A 19,591-nucleotide genomic window follows, 5' to 3' on the forward strand; every position below is an offset into this window, starting at 1 on the left:
TGCAGTGCTGTGTTTTTTAACTTTCAGCCTGGGAACAACGCTGATAACACCGATGTTTTTAGTTGTTGCTAAGTAATGTTTATTCCAACCAAGGACTTTCTCAGTCTCATGCTTTGCCAGGGAGGAGGGGAAGCCGGGAGGAAGCAGAGACAGGACACCTGACCCAAATTAGCCAAAGGGGTATTCCATACCACAGCACGTCATGCCCAGTATATAAACCGGGGGGAGTTACCCGGAAGGCCGAGATCACTGCTCGGGTCGGGCTGGGTATCGGTCGGCGGGTGGTGAGCAATTGTATCCTCTCCCCTTGTTATTTCACTAATCGTTATTATCATTGGTGGTAGCAGTAGTGGTTTTGTGTTATACCTTAGTTGCGGGACTGCTCTTATCTCAACCCGTGGGAGTTAAATTCTTCCCATTCTCCTCCCCATCCCTCCGGGAGCGGGGGGGAGGAAGAAAAGGGGGGGAGGGGAGTGAGCGAGCGGCTGTGTGGTTCTGAGTTACCGGCTGGGCTCAAACCACGACAGCAACAGATACAGGTTCTTGTGGATTGCCGGTGATAAATACACTGTCTGCAAAAGCACGTGCAAATAATAAAGTATACAACCGCGCGACAAAGTTATGAATAATACAGCCTGGCTTTAAAGTATAAAAGTAAAAAGTAACTCTATATAGAGATTCCTAATTTTCCCGGGGAAGCACTGGATACAGTGCAAGTCTTACCCAAAGGCGTCCCTATGGGGGGGAAGAAAGGTCCAGCCCATCGACCGGTCCCAGGAGTCGAGAGTAGTCTGCTGATGGGGTTTTCCTCGGCTCGTCCACGATGATGTCTTCTCTAAAGCCCCCCACCTTTTGGGTCATTTTTATAGTATTTTTCGCTTTCAAGGTGGAGCTTGAGTGACTCTAGTCATACATACCTTTATTGTTATTGGTGTAAACTTTCCTCGCTTCGCTTTTAAAGGTATATGCCACAAAAAATTCAAAGAGCATGCTCAAAGAGGGGTGGTCTCACTTTGGAGGTGGGTAGCATTGGAGGTGGAGGTGTGTTTTCGTATTAAAATGCATTATAATGAAGCAAAGTTCACACAAAGGGCAGCATTTTGTCAAAAGATGACAGACCGTTGGCTCAGGGCAGCAAGTATGCAGCTTATCAGTTTTAAGTACCACCTAGTTCCCATCTCTGCTGGTGTTGGGACAGAGTTTGGCCGCAGAATCTCCACTCTGCTCCATCCTCCATCAAGCAATGTTGCCACGGGAACTGCTGTGGAGTGAATTCCTGGCATACCACGTGCAGCTGCAGCTTACCCTGAAAGTCCATTTTTCCTTTATGTGTGAGCAATGCTACATTTTTAAATCTAAGTTTAATTTCTAAATCATATTCAGTAATTATCCCACATACGGATCAGCTTATGGATGGGAATCAGGGAGTCTCTGTTGGTGTGATATTGTTCTGCTGACAGACAGGGTATGCCACAAAGTGACCACACACTAGCTGTATAATATGCAGAGTATATTAAACAAGCACACTAAAGCCAATAAGCACTCTAAAGCAAGCACACTAGTGTCAGTTAGGTAAATATCTCTCTATATGTAGTGAATAAGTACAATGAAGCAAATCAGAGATATAGGTATATAAGTAAAATACCAGAGAGAGTTAGCAATGCATTAAATCATTACTGTATAGAAAGAATAGAGATTAAGAAGAAATACATCACCACTTAGCACTGAATCATCATCCAGGCCCACACTTCCAGCTGGGAAGCCCCGTTGCAGCCAATGCCAGGAGTCTCAGGTAATTGGGAAAATTCCTACATGGTGCATCCACCCATAGGTGAGGCTTCTCTCATGGCCACAAGAGGGTCCCACTTTTATACCCTTAGAAAAACAACCGGCTTTATGCCAGATCCCTGATTGTTTATTCGTAGGGCCGTGCGGTTTCTCATGTTCTCACTGTTGTCCACTCTGAGAGTGTTGGCCAGGCGCCCCAGTGTGGCCAAGTATGTAGGTCATAGAACAGCTGCACACCTCTGTTTTCCTTTCTCTTTCCAGCAAGCAGTCACGATGAACATAAACATATATACTCTGCCAAATACACTGTGGCAAACAACATCCTTTGTTATGTCTCTCAGTCATGAGGGGGAATCAATTCTCAGCTAGGTTCCCATCCATTACAGATATTGCCACGGGTGCACTGTTGTGGTCACGATTGGCACTTGTTGTTCTTTGACCTTCAGCAACCCCACAACAGAAGGATCCTCTGACAGACCGGGCAAGGTGGACAGCTGCTTCATTTCCTCTGTCTCAAAGGCAGCGATACCAAAAGCCCATCTATACCCTTTTGGGTCTTTGAAGTACCCTCTCCTGAGATAGTCTATGCCAAGGATGCATGGAGCCCCTGGACCAGTCACAATGGGGTGCTTTTGCCACTCCTTCCAGTCAGGCTGATTTCAACCTCCAGTACAGTCAACTCTTGGGATCCTCCTGTCACTCCAGTAATAAAATTGGGTTCCACCCCTTGATACCTTGATGGCATCAGGGTACACTGTGCACCGGTATCTACTAGAGCCTTATACTCCTGTGGGACTGATGTGCCAGGCCATCTGATCCACACAGTCCAGTAAACCTGATTGTCCCTCTCCTCCACCTGGCTGGAGGCAGGGCCCCTCTAATACTGATCGTGAGGTTGTCCACTTATGTCTTGCAGAAAGGGATTAGCATTCTTTTCATTCAGATGTTGCTCCCTATAATTCTGGCATCGAGTCTTCTTCAACTTCCTTCTCTACACGAGTTGCTTTTTGTGCTTTTCAGTTGCTTTTCCTCTTGCTTATAGGGGCAATTGATAGTGGCATGGATTGTTGTTGCAGATGGAGTCAATTCCTCCTTCCCTAGCAAGTGATCCCAGCGGCTTGGCTTCCCTACCTTCTAGTTCATGACTGTCGGCCCCATTGTCCCAGCATCGGAGCATCCAGGTGGAAGACACATTAAATCTTTTCACATATTCCACAGCACAGTCAAGGACAGGGATCAAGAAGTTACCTCTTCCTCTGTTTCTTGTACTAGTTCCTCTCATTCCTCTCGTTCAGATGTCACCCCCTCTAGTTCTGGCATTGAGTCTTCATCTTCCTTCACTCCACAAGTTGCTTTCTGCTTGCTTTTCCCTTGCTTATAGGGGCAACTGATAGTGGCACGGAGTGGTCCTTTGGTTCAGCTGCAGTGCCTGCTACTGGGGTTGGAGTGGCTGCTGTGCTCATTGTTGGGGATGGAGTAGCCTCATTGTCTGTTGCTTTGCCATCAGATCCAGAAACATCTTTTTCCCCTTGAGGGTACTGGATAGTGTTGAGCAGGGCTCTGTAGGCGTCGGCCAAGCCCCAGCACGTTGCCATGATTTTTCCCTCTCTGGTATTACCAGGACAACAGCACACCTCGTTTAAGTGTTTTACTAGTTTTTCCGGATGTTGCACTTGTTCAGTGGTGAAGTTCCAAAGCACTGGAGGGGCCCACTGGCCTAGGAGCTTGCCCATATGATCCCACACACCCTGCCACTCATGACTGTCCAGCCTTGGGGAAAATCTCTTGGTAGTATTCTTAGGTAGTTGTTTAACCTTAGCCAAGACCTGAGCCTGACCCTACTTAGCTTCCGAGATGAGATAAGATTGGGCATTCTCACGGTTTGATGGCCATAGGTAAAACACATGAAGCATATGCAGCAACATGCTGGTTCCCAGCAAAAGCAGCAGGCAGGTTTCAAAGGTACTCAAAGGATATTCAAAATCTTTAGAATTCTCAAATGCTGCTGTAAAAAGCCTGGTGGGGGGAGCGGAGGGTGTGAGGGGATGTTTCCTTCATAGGTTGGCCCTCCGATGGGGGAAAAAAAGAGGTGTAATAGTTAAAAATTCCCATTACATGCCTCCAAAGTATAGAGGTGATGACCATGCTGCGAACTCAAGCCAGACCAGTTTCATGATCAATGAGTCTATTGTATTACAAGTCATTACCATGAAGTACAGCAAAACAAGAACTTTAGCCCAGGCCCCAAAGCCGGTAAACACTGAAACAGCAAATACTGGCTGCAAGTAAGGTATGACATAATGAAATTCCGAGACCAAGTGCAACAACTCCGAGAGCAAATATATCAACATTGTGATGAGTGACTATTAATCCAAAACAATGAATGCTTATCACAAATATGATTAGACACACTCTGGTCAGATCTGTCGATATCTCAACCCTTCGTGCCCCACGTTGGGTGCCAAAAAAGGTCTGTCGTGGTTTAAGCCCAGCTGGTAACTCAGAACCACACAGCCGCTTTTTCACTCCCCCTCTTCTTCCCCTCCTGCTCCTGGAGGGATGGGGAGGAGAATCGAAAGAATGTTGAGAGAAGAACAGTCCAGTAACTAAGGTACCATACAAAACCACTACTACTACCACTAATAAGAATAATGATAAGGGAAATAACAAGGGAAGAGAATATAAAACTAAAAAGGGAAGGGAAAAAACTACAGTAAACACAAGTGATGCACAGTACAATTGCTCACCAACCTGAGCAGTGATCTGGGCCTTCTGGGAGACTCCCTCCAGTTTATATACTGGGCATGATGTGCTGTGGGATGGAATACCCCTTTGGCTAGTTTGGGTCAGGTGTCCTGTCTCTGCTTCCTCCCAGCTTCTTGTGCCCCTCCTCACTGGCAGAGCATGAGAGGCTGAAAAATCATTGATCTGGGTAAGCATTACTTAGCAACAACTAAAACATCGGTGTGTTACCGGCATTGTCCTCAGACTAAAGCCAAAACGCAGCACTGCACCAGCTACCAAGAAGGAGAAAAATAACTGTTACAGCTGAACCCAGGACACTCATCGTGCCCCAAGCTCTGCTGGGCAACAGCAAGCTAGCAGAAGGGAGCAAGGGCCATGCTCCTGTGGCCATGGAGCACTAAGCCCGGTTGTCATTTATTATTTGCTAGATGGCACTGAGAGAACCATCTGAGTGGGTTTCCAGGCCTCCAGATCACAGCAGATGCTGCACAGGTTGGGACACGTGAGCTGTCCTCATCCCCTGTCCCTGCTCTTGCCACTTTGTTCATGAATGTCTCTATCTTAGAGCCTGTCACGCATATCACGTTTGGAGTCTGTGTGTCGTGGTTGTTCATAGAACCCATCCCCGTGGCACATTGGCACATGTAGAAGCCTTATGTCCCGTCCCAGCATATTGTCCATGTCACCACATCTTGCTGGGGATGGCTGCTGCGGGTGGGGGTGCTGACTACAGCCAGCTTGTTGCATGGATGGGATGCATCCCTGTGTGTGCCTGGGGTCCTGGGGAAGCCCTTGGGATCCCTGTGCCAGTGAGTCATAGAATCCTAGAATGGTTTGGGTTGGAAGAGACCTTAAAGCTCATCCAGTTCCAACCCCCTGCCACAGGCAGGGACACCTTCCACTAGACCAGGTTGCTTCAAGCCCTGTCCAGCCTGGCCTTGAACACTGCCAGGGATGGGGCAGCCACAGCTTCTCTGGGCAACCTGTGCCAGGGCCTCAGCACCCTCACAGGGAAGAACTTCTGCCTAAGATCTCATCTCAATCTCCCCTCTGTCAGGTTAAAGCCATTCTGCTTGTCCTGTCCCTACAGGCCCTTGTGAAAAGCTCCTCTCCAGATTTCTTGTTGGCTCCCTTTAGGTATTAGAAGGGGCCTACAAGATGTATGCAGATGTGCACAGCTGTCTGAGATGCTGGAGGTGGCAGAGCCCTGAGCCCTGGCCCCTTTGCCCCAAGCCAGTCTCTCCTGCAGCCCAAATGTGGGTGATCCCTGATCCCCGCCCTGTGTGGGAAGGGGTAGGGCAGGCAGCTGAAGAATACGACGTGCAACATCCACATCAGGAGCTCTGGGGGCTTTTTGAGCCAGATCCCAGCTGGGACTTGCCCAAGGGTGTGCTAAGGAGGACAAGAAAGGTCTCCACTCTGTGGTCATATCACACAGTCTCAGCTCTGCCAGGCATTAGCCATGTTTCCCTGGAAAGGCCAAGGAAGGTGGCTGGGTATGGGAATAGAACAGAGCTTCTGGAGCTTGCTTCACTGACCACAGCATGTTCTTGCAGGGGAAGATGGCAAATCAGCTCACCAGCAGCTGGAGGAGACCCTGGACAGCCTCCCGCAGATCTTTGCCCCAGCCAGCATGGCCAGCACAGCTTTCTGAGACACCACGCAACCCCTCTGCCATCCCTTGAGGGCCAAGGCACCGTTGGGCACCGGCTTGGCATGGGCTGGGGCCACTGGGCCCACACTGCTCCCAGCAGCACACTGCAGTAGCACTCACATGGCAGCTTGCTGCAGCCACGCACTGCAGAGCACCCATGGTGGGGGGGGACTTGCTGCACATCCCACCCTCTGATTGCTATTTAAACCACACAGGGAGCCCACCCATCCTGCCCCCCATCATCAGCTGCTGGAGCGGCATGGAGGCTACCAGATTTCTGGAGCTGCACTTTGGAAACCACGCTGTTTGTTTTGCCCGGGCTGTAGGGACCACTGCTCTTTGCCACCTGGAGTCCCCAGGACTTAAATAAAATGAGATATGAGATATTAACACAATCCGCTGGTGTTTCTTCTTTCCAGCTCCACATGCTCCTGCCCCTCCCCGGCTGTGGCTGTAGGGAAGGTTGGTGAGATGCGACCCCAGCCCAGAGCCTTTCCTGGTCTATTGGGAAGCGCCATGTAGGGCAGGGACAGGAGGAGCAGCAGAGGGACGGACAGACCCACAGAGAGAAGGTGCCATCTTTTGGTTTTGTTTGTTTTATTTCATTTTTTATTTACAGATTTCTGCAGAAAAAGCAAAAAATTCTTTTCTATAATGTCTCTATAAATCTATATATAATGTAATTACAGACAGCAACTAATTTTGATTTAAACCAGAAATAAAATTAAAGCTTTAATGAGTGACGGCATCGCTGTGTGGGTGTTTCTTTGCCCTCACTGCCCAGGAGCAGAGGAAGCTGGGGATCAGTGCAGCAGGCTCGAGGGTGGTGGTGGGTCTCATTGGGTATAACTGTGATTTCTAGCATTGCCCAAGTGCATCTTATGCCCCACAGCTCAGCCAAGTGTTGCCAAAATTTGGGTGCTGGGCATTGGAAGTATCACCCAAAGTGGCTACACTGAGGCTACGTGATTGGGATGCTCAGCACAGGCAGCCCTGATTTCTACTGTCTTCTGTACCTGTGGTGGGAAGACACCACAGCACCCGAGCCCAAGCAGGGGACCAGAGAGCTGGGGTGTCATGGTTTAAGCCCAGCCGGTAACTCAGAACCATGCAGCTGCACACTTACTCCCCACCTTCTTCTTCCCCGTGCTCCCGGAGGAATGGGGACGAGAACCAAAAGAATGTAAATCCTACAGGTTGAGATAAGAACAGTCCAGTAACTAAGGTATAATACAAAACCACCACTGCTACCACCAATAATAATAATAATAATGGAAATAACAAGGGGAGAGGATACAATTGCTCACAACCTGCCGACCTATACTCAGCCCGACCCGAGCAGTGATCGGGGCCTTCCTGGTAACTCCCCCCAGTTTACATACTGGGCATGATGTGCTGTGGTATGGAATACCCCTTTGGCTAGTTTGGGTCAGGTGTCCTGTCTCTGCTTCCTCCCGGCTTCCCCTCCTCCCTGGCAGAGCATGAGACTGAGAAAGTCCTTGGTCTGAGTAAACATCACTTAGCAAGAACTAAAAACATCGGTGTTATCAGCGTTGTTCCCAGGCTGAAAGTTAGAAAACACAGCACTGCACCAGCTACTAAGAAGGAGAAAAATGACTGCTATTGCTGACCCAGGACAGTATCCACCCCTTATTCCAAACCATTCACGTCATGCTCAGATCCCACATTTTAAAATATAGCATCGCTTTTGTCATATATATATATACACATATATAAGTATACACACACACAGAGTTATCATTCCTTAGTCCATGGACCAATCCCTACAAAGCTGCTGAATTCATCCAGTCCATGATGTCAGGCTCCATCTCTTGTAAGAGTCTTTCAGGTCAGGAGGGACAGTGTGTAGTGTTGGGTTGTTGCCTGCCGATGAAACCGCTGAACTCTTCTGGTCACTGCTGAGCTCCTCTGGTTTAATCAAAATTCATTCTTTGCTGGGGTGACGATCGGAGGGAAGTCAGGGTCAGTTGATGGTGACCTGAAGATATCTAGCTCATAGGCTATATAAGTGTTACAGAGCAGGCAACAGCATACAATTGAGTTCATTGGCTGTTCTCCCCCAAAATTAAATCCCCTTGAGGTACACATCGGACTTCCCCATCTTCCTGCATTACCCACCAAGTATATCCAGGTCCCTGAGCAAAAGCAACCCCAAGAGTGGGTTTGCCTTTACCTGAAGCAGGAATAACCCAGACTGTCTTCCCCAGGAGATTCTTAATGTGCACCACAGGAACTTTATCCTCCTCTACAGTATGTAAAAGTTCTGATTGGGCTGGGCCAGCCCTGTTGGCAGATCCCCTAGTGTTGACCAACCAGGTGGCTTTTCCTAAATGTGTATCCCAGTGTTTGAAAGTCCCACCACCCATTACTCTCAGTGTAGTTTTTAACAGCCCATTGTACCGTTGGATATTCCCAGAGGCTGGTGCATGGTAGGGGATGCGATATATCCACTTGATGCCTTGCTCTTTGGCCCAAGTGTCTATAAGGTTGTTCCGGAAATGAGTCCAATTGTCTGACTGTCCTGGGTTCAGCTGTAGCAGTCATTTTTCTCCTTCTTAGTAGCTGGTGCAGTGCTGTGTTTTCTAACTTTCAGCCTGGGAACAACGCTGATAACACACCGATGTTTTTAGTTGTTGCTAAGTAACGTTTACACAGACCAAGGGCTTTCTCAGTCTCATGCTCTGCCAGGGAGGAGGGGAAGCCGGGAGGAAGCAGAGACAGGACACCTGACCCAAAGTGGCCAAAGGGTATTCCATACCATGGCACGTCATGCCCAGTATATAAACTGGGGGGAGTTACCCGGAAGGCCCAGATCACTGCTCGGGTCTGGCTGGGTATTGGTCGGCGGGTGGTGAGCAATTGTATCCTCTCCACTCGTTATTTTCCTTATCAGTATTATTATTGGTGGTAGCAGCAGTAGTTTTGTCTGGTACTTGAGTTACTGGACTGCTCTTATCTCAACCCGTGGGAGTTACATTCTTCCGATTCTCCTCCTCATCCCTCCAGGAGTGGGGGGAGGAAGAAGGGGGGGAGTGAGCGAGCGCCTGCGTGGTTCTGAGTTACCGGCTGGGCTCAAACCACGACACTGACTCAGTTCTCTCTGGGGTGCCGTGTCGCCACAAAACTTGTTTCTCAAGGCCCAGGATAGTGTTCCGGGCAGTGGCATGGGGCAGAGCGTATGTTTCCAGCCATCCAGTGGTTGCTTCCACCATGGTAAGTACATAGCGCTTGCCTTGGTGGGCTGGTGGGAGTGTGATATAGTCAATCTGCCAGGCCTCCCCATATTTGTACTTCGGCCATCGTCCTCCATACCAGAGAGGCTTTAACTGCTTGGCTTGCTTAATTGCAGCATGTTTTACATTCATGAATAACCTGGGCAATAGTGTCCATTGTTAAGTCCACCCCTCGATCACGAGCCCATTTATATGTTCCATCTCTGCCTTGATGGCCTGAGGTGTCAGGGGCCCACCGGGCTAAAAATAATTCACCCTTATGTTGCCAATCTAAGTCCATCTGAGGCACTTCAATCTTAGCAGATTTATCCACTTGCTGGTTGTTCTTCAGTGGCCCGACTCTTGGGTACATGAGCATCTACGTGGCGTACCTTCACCACCAGGTTCTGCACCCGGGCAGCGATATCTTGCCACAATGCAGCAGCCCAGATGGGTTTACCTCTGCATTGCCAGTTGCTCTGCTTCCATTGCTGCAACCACCTCCACAGGGCATTTGCCACCATCCATGAGTCAGTATAGAGATGAAGTACTGGCCATTTCTCTCATTCAGCAATGTCCAAGGCCAGCTGGATGGCTTTCACCTCTGCAAACTGACTCTATTCACCCTCTCCTTCAGCAGTTTCTGCAACTTGTCACAGGGGACTCCACACAGCTGCCTTCCATCTCTGATGCTTTCCCACAATATGGCAGGACCCATTAGTAAACAAGGCATATTGCTTTTCACTCTCTGACAGTTCATTATATGGTGGGGCCTCTTCAGCACGCATCACCTCCTCTTCTGGTGACCTTTCCCTCTGCCCAGTCCATGATGACTTCTAGAATTCCTGGACGACTGAGATTTCCTATTCGAGCTCAGTGTGTAATTAGTGTGGCCCACTTATTCCCTGTAGCATTGGTTGCACAATGTGTAGAGGAGACCCTGCCTTTGAACATCCAGCCCACCATGGGCAAGCAGAGTGCCATCTTGCCATTTTATTCCCAAAAATTCAATCTCCTGTGCAGGTCCCTTGACCTTACTCCGTTTTATGGCAAAACCGGCCTTCTGCAGGATTTGGATTATTTTCCTCCCTTGCTCAAAATCTTCTTCCCTTGTATCGCCCCACACGATGATGTCATCAATGTATTGCAGGTGTTCTGGAGCTTGCCCCTGTTCCAGTGCAGTCTGGATCAGTCCATGGCAGATGCTAGGGCTGTGTTTCCACCCCTGGGGCAGTCGATTCCAAGTGTACTGGACGCCCCTCCAAGTGAAAGCAAACTGTGGCCTACACTCTGCTGCCAAAGGGATTGAGAAAAATGCATTGGCAATATCAATTGTGGCATCCCCCTTGGCTGCCTTTGACTCCAGTTCATATTGAAGTTCTAGCATGTCCGGTACGGCAGCACTCAATGGTGGTGTGACTTCGTTCAGGCCACGATAGTGTACTGTTAATCTCCACTCTCCATTAGACTTTTGCACTGGCCATATGGGGCTATTAAAGGGTGAGCGGGTCCTGCTGATCACTCCTTGGCTCTCCAGTCTATGGATCAGCTTATGGATGGGAATCAGGGAGTCTCGGTTGGTGCAATATTGCCGCCGGTGCACTGTTGTGGTCGCAATTGGCACTTGTTGTTCTTCGACCTTCAGCAACCCCACAACAGAAGGGTCCTCTGAGAGACCAGGCAAGGTGGACAGCTGCTTCGTTTCCTCTGTCTCCAAGGCAGCTGTACCAAAAGCCCATCTATACCCTTTTGGGTCTTTGAAGTACCCTCTCCTGAGATAGTCTATGCCAAGGATGCATGGAGCCCCTGGACCAGTCACAATAGGGTTATTTTGCCACTCCTTCCCAATTAGGCTGATTTCAGCCTCCTGTACAGTCAACTCTTGGGATCCTCTTGTCACTCCAGAAATATAAATGGGCTCCAGCCCTTGACAGCTTGATGGCATCAGGGTACACTCTGCACCGGTATCTACTAGAGCCTTATACTCCTGTGGGACTGATGTGCCAGGCCATCTGATCCACACAGTCCAGTAAACCTGATTGTCCCTCTCCTCCACCTGGCTGGAGGCAGGGCCCCTCTAATACTGATCGTGAGGTTGTCCACTTATGTCTTGCAGAAAGGGATTAGTATTCCTTATCACAGGAGCTGGAGTAAAATCAGCTCTTCCACTCCATCTGGGAAACTGCTCACCAGAGACTGGAGCAGCAGCTTTCCTGGGAGGATCATCCTTGACCATTGTTCTCCTCTTCAGTTCACGCACCCGTTGCTCCAGAACTGAGGTAGGTTTTCCATCCCACTTTCTCATGTCTTCTCCGTGATCCCGCAGGTAAAACCATAGGGTGGCCCGTGGCGTGTTCCTCCTATATCTTCTCTCTCGAGCAGTAGGGCGCCTTCTGTTAATAGTTGAGACATGGGTTGGTACACGTGGGGAGCTGGATAGATCGGATAAATCCTCTCTCAAGTGCTTGAACTCCTGGGACAGTTTTTCCACAGCTGAAATGATGGAAGGGGTGAGATTGTCTTCCGGCTCTCGGAGTTGATGAGTCACTTCATCCACTGTTGGTACTGCTGCCTCACTTCAGGTCATTGATGCCCATGAGGGGGCATATGATGATGGTGCACTCCATGTAAGTTTCCGCCACATGGGTCATGTACATTCAACTTCATCTGGATCTACGGATGCATTCCCAGCATCTGGCCTACGATAGATCATCTCTAGAATGGCTGATTCCCTCAGAGACTGGATGCCTCTCTCTATCGTGGTCCAGTTGGCTGAGCGACTCATCGTCTCTGTAGGGAAACCTTTCCTTCACAGCTTCCAAGAGCGACCTCCAAAGACTGAGGGCTTGTTTCTCTTTTGCAATCGCTTTGTCAATTCCTCCTTCCCTAGCAAGTGATCCCAGCTGCTTGGCTTCCCTACCTTCTAGTTCGTGACCGTCGGCCCCATTGTCCCAGCATCAGGGCAACCAGGTGACAATGTGCTCCCCTGTAAGACGGGTGAAATCTTTTCGCATATTCCACAGCTTGGTCGAGGTCTGGGGTCGAGAAGTCACCTCTTCTTCTTCTTCCTCTTCCTCTGATCCTTGTAGTAGTAACTATTGTTCAGATGCTGTCCCCTGTACTAATTGCATTGGGACTTCATCTTTCTTCACTGTGCAGGTTGCTCTTTGTGGCTCTTGTTTGCTTTTCCCCTTGCTTATAGGGCAACTGATATTGGCAAGGATTGGTCCTTTGGTTTATCTCCAATGTCTGCCAGTGTGGTTGGAGTGGCTGCGGTGTCTTTCACTGGGCTTGGAGTGGCTGCAGTGTCTGTTGTTGGGGTTGGTGCAGCTGCTGTGCTTGGGGGTTGAGTAGCGCCAGCAGCTGCGTTGTCTGTTGCTGTCGGGGTTTGAGTAGCTGCTGAACTTGTTGCTGGAGTTGGTGTAGCTGTGGTACTTGGAGTTGGAGTAGCTGCGTTGTCTGTTGTGGTCATGGTTTGAGCAGCTGCTGGAAATAGCCTGGTGTGGGAGCGGGGCATGTAAAGCAATGTCTCCTTCATAGGTTGACCCCCCAAGGAGAAAAAGAAAGATATGTAATTGCTAAAAAATTCCATTATCTACCTCCCAAAGTATAGAGGCGATGACAATGCTGGGAATGCAAGCCAGACCAGTTTCATCATCAATGATTCTATTGTATTACAAGTCATTACCATGAAGTACAGTGAAACAAGAACCTTAGCCCAGGCCCCCCAGCCAATAAACACTAAAACAGCAAATACTGGCTGCAAGTAAGGTATGACATGCTGAAACTCTGAGATCAAGTGCAACAACTCCGAGAGCCAATAAATCAGCATTGTGACGAGTGTCTATTAATCCAAAACAATGAATGCTTATCACAAATATGATTAGACACACTCTGGTCAGATCTGTTGTTATCTCAACCCTTCGGTCCCCATGTTGGGTGCCACAAAGAACTGTCGTGGTTTAAGCCCAGCCGGTAACTCAGAACCACGCAGCCGCTCACTCACTCCCCCCCCGTTCTTCCTCCCCCCGCTCTTGAAGGGATGGGGAGGAGAATCAAAAGAATGTAACTCCCACGGGTTGAGATAAGAGCAGTCCAGTAACTAAGGTATGATACAAAACCACTACTGCTACCACCAATAATAATAATAAGGGAAATAACAAGGGGAGAGGATACAATTGCTCACCACCTGCCGACCGATACCCAGCCTGACCTGAGCAGTGATCTGGGCCTTCTGGGTAACTCCCCCTGGTTTATATACTGGGCATGACGTGCTGTGGGATGGAATACCCCTTTGGCCAGTTTGGGTCAGGTGTCCTGTCTCTGCTTCCTCCCGGCTTCTCCTCCTCCCTGGCAGAGCATGAGACTGAAAAAGTCCTTGGTCTGAGTAAACATTACTTAGCAACAACTAAAAACATCAGTGTTATCAGCATTGTTCCCGGGCTGAAAGTCAAAACCACAGCACTGCACCAGCTCCTAAGAAGGAGAAAAATGACTGCTACAGCTGAACCCAGGACATGGGGACAGAGCTCACTCAGCTGTACTGGGTTTTCAATCCCCTTCCCATAAACATCTGGCACCTCTTGGAGCTGGTCTTATCAGTGAGCCACACAGATCAAAGAAAGACTTACAGAATAGTTAAGGTGGGAAGGGACCTTTGGAAATGCTCATCTACTCCCTGCTGCTCAAAGCAGGGTCAGCTAGAGCCTGGGACCTCATCTAGTTGAGTTTTGAGTATCTCTAAGGATGGAGATGCCTGAACAACTCTGGCCAACCTGTGCCAGTGCTTGACCACACTCACAGAAGATGCTTTTCTGAAGTTTAACTCAAATCTCTGTATTTCAGCTTCACTTTGGTGCTTGGTCTTTCACCGGGCACCACTGAGGAGCATCTGCCTCTGCCTTCTTCACCCCCCGCCAGACATGGATAAGAACCCATCCGAGCCTTCATTTTTCCAAGTAAAACAGTCCCATCTCCCTCAGCCTCTTTTTATATGACAGCTGCTACAATCCTTTAATCATCTTATGGTCCTGGGAGGGGAGTTAGAGCAGCAAAGATGCCCCAAAAGGCAGCAGGGGCAGGGACCCCCATGGCACTGCCAGCCACCCGTGCCAGAGCAGGCTACAGACCATGTCCTGGTGCATGAGGTTCCCCAGATGGAACATCACCTTAGAGTAACCACTTTGAGATGCAGTTTTATCTGCCGATGGGATTGTGGGAAGGATGTAACCGAGGGACACTTTATTGCATCACTGCTCACTGAGCCTTCTTCCACCTGCTTTTGGGGCTGGACAAGCCCCAGGAGGGAAGCACAGTGTTTCTCTCAAAGCACTGCATCACACTGTATGCTGCAGGCAGCAATAGATGTGAGATGTGGGTCCCACCTGGCACATAAAACTGTGGACAAGAGCACCTGAGAGGTGGAAAGTAGACCAGACATCTTATGCCATAGAATCCTAGAATGGTTTGGGTTGGAAGAGACCTTAAAGCTCATCCAGTTCCGACCCCCTGACACAGGCAGGGACACCTTCCACTAGACCAGGTTGCTCCAAGCCCTGTCCAACCTGGCCTTGAACACTGCCAGGGATGGGGCAGCCACAGCTTCTCTGGGCAACCTGTGCCAGGGCCTCAGCACCCTCACAGGGAAGAACTTCTTCCTAAGATCTCATCTCAATCTCCCCTCTATCAGGTTAAAGTCATTCCCCCTTGTCCTGTTCCTACAGGCCCTTTTCAAAAGCCCCTCTCCAGATTTCTTGTCAGCCCCCTTCAGGTATTGGAAGAATGTCACAAGGTCTCCCCTGAGCCTGTTTTGGTTTCTTTTCCCCTGAATAACTCCTGGAAATAAAACTAGCCCAGGGCTCCAGTGGCCAGAGCCACAAATTCAATTCACTCACCTACGTGCATGTCCTCCTTGCCCTGCCGAAACCTAGCCCCATCCCTGCAGCACAATTCCACCTTCTGAGATAAGCTACTCCTTGGCTGTAGAGAGATGGAAGCAGGAAAGCAGCCTTCTGTCAGGGCAGGCAGGGAGCTGCAGGTCAGGACAAAATGCCTCTGCTCCTGGAACTGCAAGGAATAATCTCATTATTTATGTGGCTTTAAGAACATTGGGGGGGACTACAACAAAACAGATTAATTTAGGAATCTATTGCCCGGCCCTTTGCTCCGAATGGGTCTATGCCAGCATCACCAAAGACCTCTGCCCCACGGACACTGCCAGGTCACCTGGAATTGCAGGATTGCCATTTTAACTGGAATAAACTTACTTCAAAAATACTTGTTTTTTTGGACAGCACTCACTGAAAACATTCACTGCAGTTTGCATCCTGCTTGGTTTGGGTTTTTTTTAGGGCTGGGAAGGAGTACAAGCATCACATGAGCCAGCTGTTTGAAAGGAGGCAGGGGACTCAACTTTTCCCTCTGGGACTTACCATCTCGTCCAGCCCTTGCGCAGGAACTGCAGTGCTTCACGGGGTGAACTCCGCAGCACACGGGGACACACACAGCACCACAGAGGGATTTTGCAGCAGTGTGTTTGCTGTTTCAAAGGAGAAAGTGTGCCAGCACCACGTTTGTCAGCCAAATCTGTGTCAGTGCTTAAACCATCTCCCTCTCGTATGGACGTGCTGGTGCTCAGCAGCTACTTGCTCTTCTTGTAGGAGCTGCAGCCCATGGGAGGGTGTCTGTGTCATGCTTGCATTACCCATGTGCTCTGGCTTTGGAAAGACATTCCTTTTCCCCACTTACTGCTGGTTTTCTTTTAATCACAGGGGTGCAGATGGATTCTGGAGCACTTTGCAGTACCTATTTGTCCTGAGGAGCCCCTGCAGATCATCAGCACAAAATAACTGATGAACCAACACACCCTCCTCTTGAACAGCATCAGGGCTGGTGCAGCTGCCCATGTTGTGACACCAAGAGCACTCACCAGCCAGGATCACCCCGAGCAGGCGCTGCCACTTTGGAACGCCACAAGCTCTGGCCAGCCCTTGTGTAAGAAATTACTTAAATCTTGATGCAAAGTAATTTTTAGGGGGTTGTAGTTTGGGAATTTTCAGTTTGAGCAGCCTCAGTGTTGGACCTCTCACCTTATCCCAGGCTTGTATGAAATCATATTCCCAAGGCATTCACTAGGGCGCTTAGAAATTATTCCAACAGCTAAGTAGTCTGTGCTGAACAACCACCTTCTCGTGATCACTGACATGTTCCTCACAGGGCTGTCAGGCACATACATATGGGCTTGTTATCCAAGGACCACTCCTTGGGTGACAACTGGGGCCTCATTTCATTCAGAGACCAAAGCGTGCTCCAGGTGATCTCCAAGACTTAATTTAATGCTGGCTCTCAAACTCGATTACTGTCTTCCTTAGAGCTGAGTGAGGGGAGGGAAGTGGCTCCTGAGGGCTTGTACAGTGTGATGGAAGCACAGTGCTAGTAAGAGCAGGGAAGGAGGTGGGTGAGCTCACCCCGGGGCCTTGGCAAGGTGGTCAGGAGCTCCTCAGCTTCAGTTCTTGCCATTCTACTCATGGGCAAGGCATCTGTGGGAAAGGCCTCGCTCAGGCAGCTTTTCCAGAAGGAGCATCTGCCTCTGGGTGTGTAGTTTGGACAGGCTTGGAGGCTGATTTTCAGGAGCACCCACAATTAGGACTGAAGCTGGGGGGTGGGGAGCTCAAATCCTCTGCAAATCAGCTCAAAGGTGCCTTCAAGTGACAAACCCAGGACCAATAGGTCAGACCCACAGCACACACTGGTAGAGATGGTTGGGGACACTTCTGGCAGAAGTCCAGGAATAGATGTTTGCCAGAACAACTCCCAGCCCTGGGTATTTAAAAAAGCATAAGAAGCAATTTTACATACAGCCAGTGCTCCTCTCCATTTTGAGTCATGCCTTGTGGGAGAGGATGGAAGCTATTTGATTATTGCCCAAGAGAAGTAACTGCTTGGCTGGAGAAGAAAGAGTTAAAGAAGAAGCAAAGTACACTGTGTGATTAAGCAGAGCAACCCAGCTGGACAGGAGCAGGAGAACAGAAAGATAAGGAACTGGTTATTTTGGGACTGTTTGTGAAATGACGAAGAATGTTGGAAAAACCAAAACTGTAAACCAGGAACTAAACATGATGTGCTAAAACTAGCTTGGTATAAAAGGTAGAGCAATAGGCTAAAAATATCTTTTGCTAGAATGGTATAAAAGCTAGAGCAATAGGCAATAAAGTGATTCGCTGCATGAAGATGCTCTGAGTCCATGCCGTTCATACGCCACAGTGCCTGAACTAAGTTTTGAGCTTAAAGCAGGATTCATGGCTACACACAAAAGATGTGCTGCTCTCCCAAGCATTACAGCACGTGGATTGATGGGTTGACAGCTTAGGATAAATGTAACTGATTTTGAAAGAATTCACACTGCAGAATCTCATTTCCACAGAAATGTTCTTCATGCTGTGCTGACTTAATTTCCCTTTACACCAACGAATGGAAGGCAATGGGTGTGGGGTATTTTGGGACTTTAACAAAGCTTTTGATAGTGCAAGAGGAGTGGGACTCCAAGATCCTTGTAGGTTCCTTCCAATTCTGGATATTCTATTTCTGTGATTCAAATCTCTCATGCAAGGAAGACCCCAGGGGTCATGCTGTGGGCTACACCCTGTCACCTCTCAGAATTAATGGCCACTTTTTGCCATTGCTGTGTAAATAATTTTTTTCTCCTTCATCCAAGGCTGCAGAAACAGAGCTACATCCTCGTGACTCAACACAGCTCATCCCCTCTGGCCGCTCTCAAGCTACAGCTCCCCACTGTACCAAATTAATGGGCTCAGCCTGGTGTCACAGTCCTCAGAAGGGAACTTGGTCTCAGTTGTCAACAGCCCCAAAAGGAGTATCGGTGCTCAGAACACAGCCCATGGCACTGCCACCCGTGCTCTGCTTCTTCACAAGGACCAGGAGAGCTTTGGTAGGAGAAACCCATAAAGCAGGGTCAGGACCTGGACCTTCTCGCTCACCACCACCTCTCAGCCCAACTCCACCCTCACAGAGCAGCAGTGGGACAGCCCCTTCTCTCCATGATGCAGCTCAACATAAGCATTACTCAACATAAGCATTATTCAGAGTAGGATTTAGGGCCCAGGTTACACAGGCTAATGTATGCTACATTTGCCTGGTGGCTTTGTCGCTTGCTAAGCAGGTTGGGGTAAAGCCTAGGCTGCTGAACAGCTTTTACTCTGCCCTGCAATGACATCTAAAGAGGCAAAAATTTGGGGCAAGATCATTAATATTGGTTTAAACTCTAACAGCCTTATAACTCACTAGTCCTACTAGCACAGGTTTGTGTCGAGGTTTCTTTATGTTTAGTCTTCTCTCTGAATCCCTGGCCTTATTGTCCTCCAGGGATTGATAGGTGAGTAAAAAATACAGCTCCCTTCCAACGCATCTTATTTTTGAACTACTAATATTTTAACCCATCACTCAAGCTCCATTTCACATATTTTTATGGCAAGAGGATACAAAGAGGATGCAGCACGAGCTCACTGAATTCTCCCCTCAGCTTGCCTGTCAGTCAGCTACAGGTCTGTGACAATGCTACCAGAGATGAGAAAGTATGTTAAACCCAGAAGATTCATAGGAAACTGCAGAAAATGAAACACAGCCCCTGTACTTTCTTATACGAATTCACACTGGATGCCGTGGCTAGTTCCACCATTGGAGGTTAGAAGGGGAAAGTTGTGGACAGACAGAAAATGCTGTGGAGTCAAATTTCTGATGGACATGGCCCAACCTTGTTGGCTTCCCTAGAAGCTCCCTACTAAATCCCTGGCACCACATTCACCCTTCCTGCAGCGCTGAAACTTGAGCAGTTTGTCCCACTGGATTACGAGCTTGGCAAGCCCAAGGTCCTTTAAAACCACCAGGCAAACACCGCCTAATTCCAGTAACTTGTTGGTATTTGTAAAATTGCCCCTACAACCTTCCTAGTGATTAATTCATAATATTACTGACTCCTCTCCCAGCTTAAGCTTTGGTCTTTCAACCAACTAACCCCTCTTTTGCACAGGAGAAGGCATGAATTTCAGTGTGGGCTTTTGCCATGGCCTTATCATCCTCAGGAGCCCCTTCCCCTGGAGCTGTGTGGCACAGCCTCCTGCTCCGCTGGGCCTGAGTTTTCATAGAATCAAGTAAT

General features: G+C 48.9%; 1 protein-coding gene across 1 annotated transcript in view; it reads left to right on the forward strand.

Annotated features, from left to right (window-relative positions):
• RIPOR1 (RHO family interacting cell polarization regulator 1) overlaps positions 1-6,286 on the forward strand; it is a 93,417-nt gene extending 87,131 nt beyond the window's left edge. The window contains exon 21 of the mRNA XM_030511012.1: positions 6,090-6,286. Coding sequence (XP_030366872.1) covers positions 6,090-6,187 — 98 coding nt within the window. The 3' untranslated portion in view covers positions 6,188-6,286. The remainder of the gene's footprint in view (positions 1-6,089) is intronic.
• Positions 6,287-19,591: the final 13,305 nt, after the last annotated feature.

This window comes from Strigops habroptila, chromosome W, assembly GCF_004027225.2.
Source record: "Strigops habroptila isolate Jane chromosome W, bStrHab1.2.pri, whole genome shotgun sequence".
NCBI lineage: Eukaryota > Metazoa > Chordata > Aves > Psittaciformes > Psittacidae > Strigops > Strigops habroptila.